This window comes from Bos mutus, chromosome 7 (genome assembly GCF_027580195.1).
Source record: "Bos mutus isolate GX-2022 chromosome 7, NWIPB_WYAK_1.1, whole genome shotgun sequence".
In the NCBI taxonomy this organism is placed as follows: Eukaryota; Metazoa; Chordata; class Mammalia; order Artiodactyla; family Bovidae; genus Bos; species Bos mutus.
This window is the reverse complement of record NC_091623.1, coordinates 64,113,225-64,128,159: the sequence shown is the minus strand read 5'-3', so window position 1 is coordinate 64,128,159 and position 14,935 is coordinate 64,113,225. Positions and strand designations below refer to the sequence as shown.

The 14,935-nt window shown below is 41.9% G+C and overlaps 1 protein-coding gene and 1 long non-coding RNA gene across 2 annotated transcripts in view; one reads left to right on the top strand and one right to left on the bottom strand.

The window, feature by feature from the left end:
• LOC138988636 (uncharacterized) overlaps positions 1–7,307 on the bottom strand; it is a 94,120-nt gene extending 86,813 nt beyond the window's left edge. Inside the window, exon 1 of the long non-coding RNA XR_011464908.1 lies at positions 7,254–7,307. This is a non-coding gene — a long non-coding RNA (uncharacterized lncRNA). The remainder of the gene's footprint in view (positions 1–7,253) is intronic.
• A 5,403-nt stretch (positions 7,308–12,710) lies between these two features.
• The window catches only part of CHSY3 (chondroitin sulfate synthase 3), a 290,116-nt gene continuing 287,891 nt past the window's right edge, over positions 12,711–14,935 (top strand). The window contains exon 1 of the mRNA XM_070374041.1: positions 12,711–14,058. Within this exon, the coding sequence (XP_070230142.1) occupies positions 13,257–14,058 (802 nt within the window). The 5' untranslated portion in view covers positions 12,711–13,256. The remainder of the gene's footprint in view (positions 14,059–14,935) is intronic.

The window sequence follows — 14,935 nt, the reverse complement described above, 5'->3', positions numbered from 1 at the left end:
TGCTAATGGCTGAGTAGTAGTCCACTGTATATATGTGCCACATTTTCTTTATCCATTCATCTGTTGATGGACAGTTAGGTTGCTTCCATGTCTTGGCTATTGTAAATAGTACTACAATGAACACTGGGGTGCATATATCCTTTTGAGTCATGTTTTCTTCTGGATATAAGCCCAGGAGCGGGATTGCTGAATCATATAATAGTTCTGTTTTCAGTCTTAGGGAACCTCCATGCTTTTCTCCATAGTGTCTGTACCAATTAACATTCCCACCAACAGTGCAAGAGGGTTCCCTTTTTTCCACACCTTCTCCAGCATTTATTACTCGTAGACTTCTTGATGATACCCACTCTGATTGGTGTGAGGTGACACCTCATTGTAGTTTTTATTTGCATTTTTCTACTAATTAGCTATGTTGAACATCTTTTCATGTGCTTCTTAGCCATCTGCATGTCTCCTTTGGTTAAATGTCTATTTAGATCTTCTGCCCATTTTATGCTTTTTTTTTTTTTTTTTAATACTGAGACACATGAGTTGTTTGTAAATTTTGGAGATTAATCCCTTGTCAGTTGCATCATTTGCAAATATTTTATCATGCTCTTGGGGTTGTCTTATAGTTTTGTTTATGGTTTTCTTTGCTGTGCCAAAGCTTTTAAGTTGAATTAATTCTCATTTATTGATTTTTGTTTTATTTACATTGCTCTAGGAGATGGATTGCAAAAGATATTGCTGCAATTTAAGGCAAAAAGTGTTTTGCCTATGTTTTCTTCTAAGAGTTTTATAGTATCTGGTGTAAAATTTAGGTCTTTAACCCATTTTGAGGTAATTTTTGTGTATAGTATTAAAGAATGTTCTAATTTAATTTTTTTACATGTAGCTGTCAAGTTTTCCCAGCACCATTTGTTATAGAGGCTATCTTTCCAATATTGTGTAGTCTTGCCTCGTTTGTCATAAATTATATGATTATAGTTGGGTGAGTTTATTTCTGGGCTCTCTATCTTGTTCCATTAATCTATATTTCTGCTTGGTGCCAGTACCATACTGTTTTGATGACTGTAGCTTTGTATTAGTCTGAAGTCAGGGGTGCTGATTCTCCCAGCTCCATCTTTCTTTTCCAAGATTGCTTTGTTTATGTGGGGTCTTTTTTGTCTCCATACATATTTTAAGATTTGTTTCTTCTAGTTCTGTGAAAAATGCCATTGTTAATTTGACAGGGATAACATTTAATCTGTAGATTGTCTTGGGTAATATAGTCATTTTGACAATATTGATTCTTCCAATCCAAGAAAGAACATGGTAAATCTTGCCATCTATTTGTGTCATCTTTGATTACTTTCATCAGCATCTTATAGTTTTCAGAATACAGGTCACCTTCCTTCTTTAGGGAGGTTTATTCCTAGATATTTTATTATTTTATTATTTTTGATGCAATGGTAAATGGGATTCTTTCCTTAATTTCTCTTTCTGACCTTTCATTGTTTGCCCATAAAATGAACTTTACTGAACTCATTGATGAGCTCTAGTAGTTTTCTGGTGATATCTTTCAGATTTTCTATGTATAATATTATATCATCTGCAAACAGGGACAGCTTTACGTCTTCTTTTCCAATATGGATTTCTTTTGTTTCATATTCTTTTCTGATTACCACTGCTAGAACTTCTAAAACTATGTTTAAAAATAAAAGTGGCAAGAGTGAACATGCTTGTCTTGTTCTTGATCTCATAGGATATGCTTTCAGCTTTTCACTGGTATGTATGTTCTTTCTGTGCCTACATTCTGGAGAGTTTTGATCATAAATGGGTGTTGAACTTTGTCCAAATCTTTTTCTGTATCTATTGAGATGGTCATACAGTTTTTACTCTTCAATTTGTTGATGTGGTGTATCACACAGATTGATTTGAGGATGTTGAAAAATCCTTGCATCCATGGATAAATCCCACCTGTTTATGGTGTATGGTTCTTTAAAGTATTGCTGGATTTAGTTTGCTAGTATTTTGTTAAGTATTTTTGCATCTATGTTCATTATGGATATTGGCCTGTAATTTTCTTTTTTTGTGGTGTCATTATCTGGTTTTGATATCAGGGTGATGGTGCCCTCATAGAATCAGTTTGGGGGTATTCCTTCCTCTGCAATTTTTTGGAATAGTTTCAGGAGAATAGGTATTAACTCTTCTCTAAATGTTTGATAGAATTCACTTGTGAAGCCATGAAAAGAAAAATTTCCTATAATTCATATATAATTTTATAAACAATAAACCAGAAATTCCAGATGGCTAGGAAATAAATAAACAAATACTTCCCACCTTACATTCACAGCCAGCTTCCAAATTTTAGAAGCTCTATAAATGCAACTTGATGCATAAAAAAGTAAAAATAGGAAAATATAGCATTTTATTCTTCTCACAGTCACAGCTTTAAGTCTTGATTTGTAGATTAGAATATTAGTGATAATGATTGGGGATTAAATAGCAGAAAATGAGATTACTTCTGATAGCAACAAAACTTCTGATTTTGGATTAATTAATTTCACCTAGCCAGGTCTTCTGAGGAATTGAATATAAACATCTTTACTGAAAAAAAAAATCTCTGGATCATCAAAATGAAAAGATAAAAGAAGCATTGATGCTGACTTTACCCATGCAGATTTTAAGTTTTCATAAGGATATTCCAGTTAATAAAGAGTTAGGCAATGGTAGGATTAGAACTATTACCCATTGCAACTTCTAATGAATTAATGAACCTAGGAATTTATTAGTTTCCTGGTGGCTTAGAGGGTAAAGCCTCCATCTGTAATCGGGACACCTGGGTTCAATCCCTGAGTTGGGAAGATCCCCTGGAGAAGGAAACGGCACCCCACTCCAGTACTCTTGCCTGGAAAATCCCATGGATGGAGGAGCCTGGGAGGCTACAGTCCACGGGGTTGCAAAGAGTCAGACACGATGGAGCAACTTCATTATCCCAGTGAATTCATTATCAATGGCATATCAAAACAGAGACAGATATTGTGTGCTTCCTACTGAAAGAACACAGTGTGGTGTTGTTGATTAGTTTTGTTTGAGCTTCCCTGATGGCTCCGTGGTGAAGAATCCACCTGCCAATGGGAGATGTAGATTCGATCTCTGGGTTGGGAGGATTCCCTGGAGAAGGGAATGGCAACCCATTCCAGCATTCTTGCCCGGGAAATCCCAAGGATAGAGGAGCCTGGTGGGCTACAGTCCACGGGGTCACAAAAGAATCGGATACAACGTAGTGACCGAAACAACTACTGAAAGTTCTTTACAACTGAACGAACACAGTATCATCTATTAAGGACTTTTCTCAAAAAGAAAAATTGAACTTGCACCTGGCAGTTCTCTAGATCCTAATACCAATTTACCAATTCACAGAAGATACAGAAGACAGAGAGACGTATAAAATGAACTAGTGTCACCCAGGTACCGCCCATAATCAATGACTGGCGGAAGTGAAAGTGTGCATGCAGTCAGCTACTTCATTCTTCTGAGGGATAAGCCTGATGCCATGGTCTGTATTGACTATAAGTTTCCCAAGGGGGATTAAACACCAGCTAGCTTCAATAGTAACGGACCTCAGAATTCACCCTTTACTGGATTCCTTCCCTTACTATTTTTTTTTTAAATCCACGTCTCCACTCTCCTTCCATCATTCCCTGGAATCACTTTCAAATAAACTACATGCTCCCAAATTCTTCTGAATCTTCTTCTGGAGGAACCCAAACCAAGGCAGAGACAAATGTTTATAGACACAATTTGCAAACAGCAGGTGAATGAGGGTTCTTCTATTAATATCATTTGAGCTTGGGGAACATAAAATTTTAGCTATCTGTCCACTCTTTTTTGAAGCTGGTAAATGTCAGTAGAAGTATATAGCGGTTTTGTTTTTTATGTTAATTTATTTAATGGGTGTTCTTAGGACTTTGAATTATCCCAATTATCAAGGAAGAGTAGAACAGTAGATAACAAATTTCAGCATGTTTAAGAATTGCTCTGATGTCTTTTTATAAATGTGGATTCTTCCACGCTCAGTGATTCCAAATCAGAAGAAATCCAGACTTACTAGTTATGCACAATAAAATATTAGAAATACAGGAGTTCTGAGTGTCTCACTTTAAGAAACAGCAACCTAAGTGCCAAGGTTTTCATTACTCATAGTGTCAGGCCAGTTGGGTTCTAACCATCTATAAGAAGTTTTGATCTGATGGCTCTGTCACATCCTGGAGTTTCAATTCTGTGCTAATACTAAAACCTAAATTTAATTTTAATCTAGTTCAGATGAATCTGTTGCTATTTCTGTTCTGCTTTCTGTAAAGGTAGACATGGGAAGTGCAGTCTGGAAAAAAAAAATGTGTGGTGTGGTATGGAGGGTGTGGTGAGCATAACTCTACCAAAGGTCTTAAAAATGTACTGCTCCACCCCTCACTCATTTCTTGGGTGTGCCTCAGCCATGTCTCCTTTTGAATCTTTTTGTGCCCAGTTGGGAGATGAAAGCAGAAAGCACTGCTGAGAAATCACTTAGCTATGAGGCTAGTATTTGCTCTTATTCCTCTCTTACTAAGGCTTTTCTTCTAGTCCTCTTTCTGCCCAATAAGATTCAGAACTAAGGTCGCAGGGGCCCAGGGAATGAAATTATCATCATCCACTCCCCGCCCCCAACACACACACACTCATATTTTGCATCTTGAACAATAGTCGTATAGCAGTCTCCAAATTGTGATCACTTATTTTATTTATGAGAGCCAGTTTACCTTTTTCAATTAGTTCACACAATTTTATTTAGATTTTACATTCCGTCTATTCCTAGAGCTCCAAGTGGCTTCAAAAGACAAATAGTTGCCCCTTCAGTTTTATTGGTATGGCAATGCTATCCTCTCCCTTCTTCACTAAATATTATGATTCTTCAGCTCTAGAATTAATTTCCTGAGACATTCTTCTTTTGGCCCAGTATTACAAAATGGCTGGAGCCTTAGAATAATGTATTTCCCTGTGGTTTGTTTTTATAGAGAGGAAGACTATACTCCTAAATTTCTTGAAGATACTAATTTGTTACTAGATACAAACCAACATCAAAAATGTCTGAATGATTTAAACTGTGTCTCAGAAGATTCATTCCTGCTATTCCCTTCTAATAGCAGCAAAGCACACGCGCGCGCGCACACACACACACACACACACACACACGCGCGTTAAACTCACGTTAAACTACCGGATTCCTAGAATGCAGTAGGTGTGACTTGAAAACCACGGAAACAGTAACATACTTGTAAACATGTCTAAGTTTCAGAATTGCAGAATCCTAGTCACTCTCATGTCACTGCAAACTATTAAAGTCAATGTCCCATCAGGACAGGAACAAGACATTCTAACTCAATTATTCCTCTCTCAAAAAAATTGTGCTATTTTCAGGAGAAAAAGATAAATGAAGGAATTTCCTTAGACCAAACCCAATGTTCTCAAGTATTTTGTTCTTGGGATCCCTTTACCATCTTAAAATTTAATCAGGATCCCAAATATTTGTCATATGATAAGCTAAAAATTAGAAATTATTACAATTTTAACTGGTATATAAATAACAAACCTATTATATGTTAAGATGAATAAATATTTTATGAACATAAATATATTTTCCAAACCAAGTAAAAGTCACAGAGAGTGCCAGAAAATAAAAGCTCTGCCCTCCCCATGCTGATACTTTATTGAAATCTATCAAACCAGACTTTCAAGACTATTGAAAGATTTGTGTCATTTATTTACTCACTATGGACTTCTAAAATCCACTACTGGATACAATAGCCTTAAATTAAATTATAAACTGTTTATAAACTCACTCATTCAAGATGCTATACAATGGGTTGGAAAAGGTGATATCTAACTTTTCTTGTTTCTTATAAAATATCCTGAAATGTAATAAAAATATTAATGAGAAAAAAGACAAGATCCCCTAATCTCTCCTCTTACATTTATTCCATAATGATAGTGTGGCTATAAAGAAAAATATTATATATATATTCACTGTATATACCTGTATTTACATACATACATATGTATCATATTTGTATTGATCAGTATGAATATTTATATGTCAATACTTAAGAAAGTAGCACAATAAATCCTGTAAATGTTTTGAAATCCATTTGTCTTTTTACTATTCAAAAAATGAGCTTTAAAACTTAATAGAACTGGATATAGTGGGTAAAATAAAGTGCATTCTTTAGATTAACTTCACCTGTTTTTACTCTTTAAAATGTGGGTTCTAGAGAAGTTTTAATTGTATATGTGGATCATATTATATTTCTTTTCAACAGCAGTGATCTGTAGGACAGGAAAAGAAACCAAGTAATTAACTGAGTTTGAAAATTAAACCAGAGGAAAGATGGCATGTACATTTTAACTTTTTAAGACAGTAAATTTTAAGTTGAAGTTTATTAGTATTTTAGGAGAGTAGCTAAAAGAGAAAATTAAAATAAAAAATCTTTTTAGAATAAATTCAGATTGGTGATTAGAAGCTCTCTGAAGATCTTGAAGCTCACTGCCTAATCATAGACAACTACAGGAAAAAAAAAAAACAAATCCTCACATCACAAACAGTGCTTCCTAATTTGTAAAAGCTTGATTGGATGTTTTGCTTATGTCTAAGAGACTGTCATTCGGGCCCAGGAGGGATTGAAGATAGGCAAGTGTTAATTCGGAAATGGTCACCTCTTAACCCTTTCATAAGTGACAGCCATAGTTTCATTGCCTTCTTCTCAGAGTATACTGATAATTCGAACAGGTGCATCATGTCTTAGATAAAACTTTAGGAAATAAAAACTGAATGTATGCTGATCTTAAAATGTTTTCTTTAAACTTTTTATTATGGAGAATATTAAATCTCCCCAGAGATAATCACCCAGTCCCAGTAATCATCAATACTTGGTCATTCAGTCGCTTCTTGCCCCATCACCCTCCACACGGCCATCCGCTTAGGACCACCCTCAATCTGATATTATTTGAATTCCAGACATCATACTAGTACATCTATAAATACCTCAGTATATATTTCTGAAAACTAAGAACTTCTCTTAAAAAACATAGTCACAATACCATTTATCATACACAAAAAAGAAATTAATAATTCCTTAGTAGCATTAAGTATTGTCAGTATAAAAAAATTAACTATAATATTTTCATGTTGGTTAGCTAAATGCACATCAATAGTAGCTTTAAAACTTACAGTTTTATAATGTTCTCTAAAAAATTACCTTTTCATGTTTCAGTATATGAGCTTCTATCATCCCCTTACGTGCTGATTTCTGAGGAAATAAAAATATAAATGGTTATCTTACGGCTCTATGTTTATAATCTTCATTGGTGATGTTAATACTATTTTACAACACAATCTGTCCCTTAGAAATAAACTGAATTACATTATGATTATTAACCACTAGATGCCAGAATTGCTTCATGCAAATGAAATCAGCTTAGTCTTGATCTGTCAGGAAAAAAAATGATAACATTCTAAATATCACAGTAAAGTACTAAATCAAAGTGTCTTTGCTTGCACCTTGTAACAGAAGCGTGTATTGAACCATATATTTAAATATTTAACTTTCGTAACTGATCAGACTATGTTGCTGATCAGTTGCTCAGTTGTGTCCAACTCTTTGTGACCCCATAGACTGTCCCTCACCATCTCTGGAAGTTTGCCCAAGTTCATGTCGATTGCCTCAGTGATGCCATCCAGCCATCTCAGCCTCTGAAAGTGAAAGTTGCTGGTCGTGTCCAACTCTTTGCGACACCATGGACTATACTGTCCATGGTCTGACGCCTACTTCAAAAAGATTGAGACAGAAGGAGAAGAGGGTGTCAGAGGATGAGATGGCTGGATGGCATCCTCCTTTTAATTCACTTGGACCTTTGTCTGTGATTTTAAAGTTCTCACTAATTCTTTCCAATCAACTAAAACCTTCAGAACAGTCTGCTGAAGGGCTCTAAGTGTACCAGACTTGGTTTCAGGGTGGTTGACATAGTGTCATTCCAAAGCCAGGGACACACTCCTGTGAGAATTCTGCTTCAGTGTGAATCCAGATGGTCCCTTAGGTCCTAACAGCTTCAGCTTGGAGAAGGAGGCAAATAATTCATGTGTTACAATAGGCAAATATGGACATGCTTGAAACTGTTAAAGGATCTGGAGAAGACAGAGAATCTGTTTTGTACCTTTCGCCTGTAAACTATTATAATTTATGAAATTTCTGTTATTATTTTTTCAAAATCTACTATTGGGGTGCTTCATAGGGATTTCTAATCAGGTGATTCACAGGTGTATATATTGAAACATTATTCTTTAAATCAGAATAGTAATCCTATCAGACATTTTTAGCCAGAAATATTGTACATTGACCTACATTTCTGTATTCTTTCTTCTGATCTGGCTATATTTTAATATGCATTTATTATGTTTATCTTCAGTGATAAGTTTCTATACAAAGCTGTCACTTTTCACCCTGCTTATCCAAATAAATTTTTTCCTTATATTATTCCTAGAACATATTACTTTATTTTTTAATAAAAAACTTAGTCCTTGGTAGATATTTCCCAGAAAATTATCTACCCTAAAAATCATGTATCTTCAAAATTAAAGTGAGTATGAGAAAATTACTTCACTGACTTTGGGAAATAACAAATAAATAGCTAGAGGAATCTCAATAAATATGAAATTAAACTCATATAACAAACTTACCCAGTCCTTTTATTTATTACAAGTGAGGAAGAGGTGCAGACACGATGGAAAGAAGGAAAGAACACTCTTTTTCTTCTGTTTCAAAGTCATGGAGTGATTTCAACAATGTTTTAAATGCTTTCCCTGAGTCTACTTTTGTTTCCCCTCTGTTTTTTTCCCCATGAGAGCTACAGTGGTCTTGAAAGACATAAATAAAAACCACTTAACATCTTCACTGTCACTCAGAATAAAAGAAATTCTTTTCAAATGTCTTCCAGGCTCAGAATATACACTGTCAAATATAGTAGAACTAGTTACCTGTATCTACTGAACATTGGAAATGTAGTTAGCTTGAACTGATATGTGCTCTAAGTGTAAGAAATACAATAGATTTGGAAAACAGAACTGGTTAAAAAATAATGTAAATTTTCACAGTAAAAATTTAATACTGATTACTTGTTGCCATGACAATATATTGTATATATTAAGTTGAATGAAATGTGTTATTAGAATTTCACTTTTAAAAATTGTAGCTACACGAAAAATTTAATTGTGTTTATAGCTCACATTATAATTCTACTGAACCACACTAGCTTAAATAATTAGCAAGTCACCAACTCCCTTCCATTTTCAACTTATATTGATCTCTTTGCTGTTCTAAAATTTACCATGTCTATCTCAGGCCTTTGTGTTGACTATTCTGTCTTCCTGGACAGTCTTCTCTGGGATATACTTATAGTTGGTTTCCTCACTTTCTTTTGTTCTCTGCTAAACTTATCAGAAAGAACTTCTCTGATCAATATATTTTAAAAGGCCTCATCTGACACAAGTGCACATCCACTATATTTTTTCAAAATAATCATCACCTGGCATATTATATGTACAAGGGTGTGTGTGTGTGCAATCTCTCCTTCAGTTCAGTTTAGTTCAGCTGCTCAGTCGTGTCCAACTCTTTGTGACCCCATGATTCGCAGCTCGCCAGGCCTCCCTGTCCATCACCATCTCCCGAAGCTCACTCACACTCACGTCCATCGAGTCGGTGATGCCATCCAGCCATCTCATCCTCTGTCATCCCCTTCTCTTCCTGCCCCCAATCCCTCCCAGCATCAGAGTCTTTTCCAATGAGTCAACTCTTCACATGAGGTGGCCAAGTAGAATATAATCTCCATGAATTCAAGGGCTTTGACTGTTTTGTTTGCTGTTTCTTTAGAATAGTGTCTAGCTTATTATAGACACTAAATAAATATTTGTTAAATAAAAGTGGAATATCATTAAAAATAAGCAAGGTGATATCAAAGAGATTTTATTATGAAGGGTTAGAAAATGAGAACAAACATTTCCTGAGCGCCTAAATGAACTAGACACTGTGCTAAGTATTTACATATAATATCTTAATAAATCCCCACAGAAATGTACTTACATTCAGATGAGAAATCTGAAGCTCAGATAATTTAAATAATTTTCCCAAGGTCACTTAGCCAGTATGGAACATCATTTCCATTTTTTTCATTTTATTTCAGTATCTAAAAATGAATTTTCTGGCTCCCAGACTGAATTAGATGATCTTGTCAATACCCTTTGAGTACTCTACACTTTCCCTTCATATCAATTGTCATCGCGGGAATTCATTTTGTATTGTGGTATTTAATGTCTGTCTTCTTCATGGTACTATAAATTTCAGATAGGTGGCAGTGAGTACCTTGTGAAATTTCCATATCTAGAGCCTCCCACCTTGTCTAATGTTTAGTTTTGTACACATAGATATTGAATAAATGAAGTTCACTTTATCCCAAAATAGTGTAAAAGTTGACGAGTAATTTATCTGTGCCTGATGAGAATTAATGATTTTTTAGATCAACTACATGAACCGCATCCTGTGGAAGGATGACCAGTTGGATATCCTGGTGTGTTGGTGGACTCTTTGTTCTTCACAATGGACCACAGGTAGGGGGACACTAAATATTATGAATTTCCTCTTGAAATGTGCTGTCCAACATGGCAACCCCCTAGTCACATGGAGCTACTTAAATCAATATTATTAGTAAATAAAATTGAAAATTCCTTTGCCCAACCATTTTAGCCAACTGCTCATTGGCATTTGGCTGCCTTATTGGACAGCACAGATAAAGAAAATTCCATTGTAGGAGAGTTCTATTGAACAGCACTGCTTTAGAAAGCTTAAAATGTCCTTGGGAAGATGTAGTTTTAAATCAGAAGGGGCCTGTTTGTTTGATTAGTTTCGTATTCTAACATTAAACTTCTTGAAAGAGTTCGGTAATCTGTATTCCCAAGTGTTTCTGGGCAAGACCTAGACATGGAAAAGGAGCTTCATTGTCCAGCAGATGAAACATTTAGTCAGACGTGCTCCTGCACAGCCAGTGACTGGTGTGGAAAGAACCACCCCTCAAAGGGCTCCAGGCAGGCCTACTGTTCCAAGGACGCTGCCAGCACCTTGCTGGATCCAGCCCTATGTCTAATGCCATTCAATACCATCCCTTTGCATTTGATGTACTAAACAGAAGACTGAAATTTGGAGAAGAGGAAAGGGCTTGGGATGCCAAATATACCTCAGGCTGTAGTTAGATTCACAATTTCTAGAGAGAAAGCTTTTAAATGTTCCCTTCTTCCAAATGTCAGTTATCTTCAGGTGATTTCTTCATAATATAACTTTTAAGCCATTTTGGCCAATACAAGTAAACCTTTTCTGAGATTCTGTTGCTGGAGATTTAACCTCCCTAATTGGAGAGGTAAAACATTTTCTGTCATTGTCTTAGTAAAGAAAATGCTTTATAGACACGAATAAACATTCTATTTTCTGTGGCTCAGAGGGTAAAGAGTCTGACTATAATGCGGGAGACCTGGGTTCAGTCCCTAGGTCGGGAAGATCTCCTGAAGAAGGAAATGGCAACCCACTCCAGTATTCTTGCCTAGAGAATCCCAAGGAGGAAGGGACCTGGTAGGCTACAGTCCATGGGGTCGCAAAGAGTCGGACACGACTGAGCGATTTCACTTTCACTTTAAGTTCTGGGGTGGGGGGATAAGAATTTTCTTAGTTTCAATCTTCTGGGTGATGGCTCTGTTATTTGTTCACATTTCTCCATCATTTACCAGTCCCTCTCAGCTAGTCTCTACCAAGACTGCAAATAAGTTCTAGCCATGACACCAAAGCAGAGCTGAGGAGTGGACCACTAGGCAGCCTCACATGCCCCAACTACACAGGTGGGGAAGATGGAATGTTTATCGTCTTTGGGGATTAAGCTCCCACTCACTGTGACCTCCCCTAGCCTTTCAGGATAGGTATTTCTAGTCCCTCCAAGATGGCAACCCACTCCAGTGTTCTTGCCTGGAGAATCCCAGGGACTGGGGAGCCTGGTGGGCTGCCGTCTATGGGGTCGCACAGAGTCGGACACGACTGAAGTGACTTAGCAGCCAAGATTTTCTTAGGAGTGACAATGGTGCTTCTGTGCATGGCTGGGGAGTAGCTTTGAAAGTGGTGAAGGATGCAGGTAGGGAATGGCGAGTTGGTAAGGCTGGGTGGAAAGGTGCTAGGGTGGGACAGATGGTTTCCTGAGCAGTGAGCGGGATAAGGAGAGAGTAGACACGAAGTGGCAGCCGCGAGACTAAAGCGAAAAGGACCGAAAAATGCGAAGACAGGAGCCTGGGCGGACCTGGGCGGGGCAGAATGGGGAAGGGTCACGCCGGGACTTACCCGGCTGCGGGCCGGGGGAGACGAGTGGGGAGGGAGATGCGGGCGCTCGCCCGGGGATCTGGGACCCGAGCTCAGCCGATGAGGTCAGTGGAGCCGACGCGCTGGGAGGGGGGCGACGGAGCCCCCGGACGCGGGTGTGTTGCGAGGCCGGCGGAGGGGCGGGACGGGACGGGAAATGGGACGGCGAACTAGGACCCGGGGAGGAGGCACGAGGGGGCGTTGGCGCTGAAAGCTGGAGGCGGCCCGACCGAGATCTTTTCCTTCCGGAGAGGAGGCCGGCTCTGGACCGAGGCGCGAGCGGGGGGCGTCCACGGGCGGGTAAAGGGAAAATACCGCGGCCCGCGCTTCCCCACGGCTGGCAGTGGTGGTGCTCGTGGCTCCTCCTCCGGGCCAGTCCGGAGCTTGGCGGCGGGCGGGTGGGGAGCGAGGGCGGGGGTTCGGGAAGGAGAGAGGAGGGAGGGACCAGGCGCGCCAGTGACAGGGTGGCAGCCTAGGAGCGGACGCGTTGCCGCCGCCGCCGCCGCCGCTCCACCTCCTCGTCCTCCTGCAGCTCCTCTCGCTGCCGCTGCCGCCGCCGCCGCCTCCGCCGGGAGAAGTTTCACTCCCGACCCTCGCTCGGAACCCGGACCCAGAGCAGAGCGGGGAGCTCAGCGGGCAGCTGCAACGCGCCGCCGGCTAGGCGCCGGGAGCGCTCCGACCTCGATCAGGAGTCGGAGCCTGGGCAGCCGGCAGCGGCCGGGGCTGGGGGCGTGGAGGCGGAGGAGGGGTGGGTGTGAACCGAGACCCGCGCGCAGCGCCGCGGCCAGTCAGCCAGCGTCCGCGCCCCGGGCAGCCGCGATGGCCGTGCGCTCCCGTCGCCCGTGGATGAGCGTGGCACTGGGGCTGGTGCTGGGCTTCACCGCTGCGTCCTGGCTCATCGCCCCCAGAGTGGCCGAGCTGAGCGAGAGGAAGAGACGCGGTTCCAGCCTTTGCTCCTACTACGGCCGCTCGGCCGCTGGCCCCGGCGCACAGCAGCCGCTCCCCGAGCCTCATGCTCGGCAGTGGCCAGGGCAGTCGCCGCCCCCAGCGCGCCAGGAGCTCCGGGGGCCGCAGCTGCCTGAAGCAGCGCCCGGGGTAACCAGTTTTCGGAGCAGCCCTTGGCAGCAGCCACCTCCGCTGCAGCAGCGGCGGCGAGGACGCGAGCCCGAAGGCGCGACGGGGCTCCCCGGAGCCCCGGTGGCTGAAGGGGAACCAGAGGAAGAGGATGGGGGCGCGGCTGGGCACCGGAGAAGCGGCCAGCCGGGGAGTAGCCACAACGGCAGCGGGGACGGGGGCGCCGCTGCCTCTAGTTCGCGACCCCGCGATTTCCTGTACGTGGGGGTGATGACCGCGCAGAAGTACCTGGGCAGCCGCGCGCTGGCAGCGCAGCGGACTTGGGCGCGCTTCATTCCCGGCCGCGTGGAGTTCTTTTCCAGCCAGCAGCCCCCCAACGCTGGAGTTGGCCAGCCCCCGCCACCCCTGCCTGTCATCGCGCTGCCTGGGGTGGACGACTCCTACCCTCCCCAGAAAAAGTCCTTCATGATGATCAAGTACATGCACGACCACTACCTGGACAAGTATGAGTGGTTCATGCGCGCCGACGACGATGTCTACATTAAAGGTGACCTCCCAGCGCCGGCTGTCCCGCCTCCCCGCCTCCTTTCTCTGCAGCCAGCCCCAATCCCTGCCCAGCCCAGATCCCTGCCCAGCCCCTGTCTTGCTTCTCTGCCTGCACGTGCTCCGGCTCCCGCAGCCCCCAGCCGGTCGCCCCCACCTCTCGCCTCCGCCCACCATTCCAACTCCGCTCCTCCTCCTCTGCTGCGGGTCTGGACCCTCCTCAGACCTGCCTGGCTTTTTTTTTTTTCCGCCTTCCTCACTCTTGCTGCTCTGGTTTCCGCCCATCGCTTGCTGCTACTCCTTACCGCGTAGGAAGGTGAGGAAAGGGACCTCAGGGTTAAACCTGAGGCTATTCCCATTCTACCTGCCAGGTGGTGGTAGTTTCCCACGTTGGCCCAGAGGGGCGTGTCCTCCGTGGAGAAAAGGAGGATGGAGGATTCCGCGAGAACCAGACGTGCGATCGGTGATCTTCGCTATTCCCCTGCCCTTTTGTTTTAACTAAATCTAGCTTAGTTTCGGGACTGGTGAGAACGAGGAACCATCCTTGTTGTCCCAAACCCTTTCCTGTGCGTTTCCTTCCCTTTAGCACCACCCGCCGCGCAGTGGGAGTCCTTGGGCACCCCAACCACTCCAGCGGGCAGCTCCTTCAGCCACCACAGTGGAGCAGCAAGCCTTTCCCTACCCCTTGGCAACAGCTCAGTAAACCCCAGAGGGGATGACTGTATTGACAGGAATTAGTGGTGGGGGGAAAGGGACGCTGCATGAGAATTATCCAGACCCTAGGAGCTCCAGCCCGTACCAGCACTCACTAGTGTGGATCCCTTCCAGTCTGTCTGGGTGGTTGCGGTGTTAAACAGAGGCTGGATGTCCTTCCCCAAACC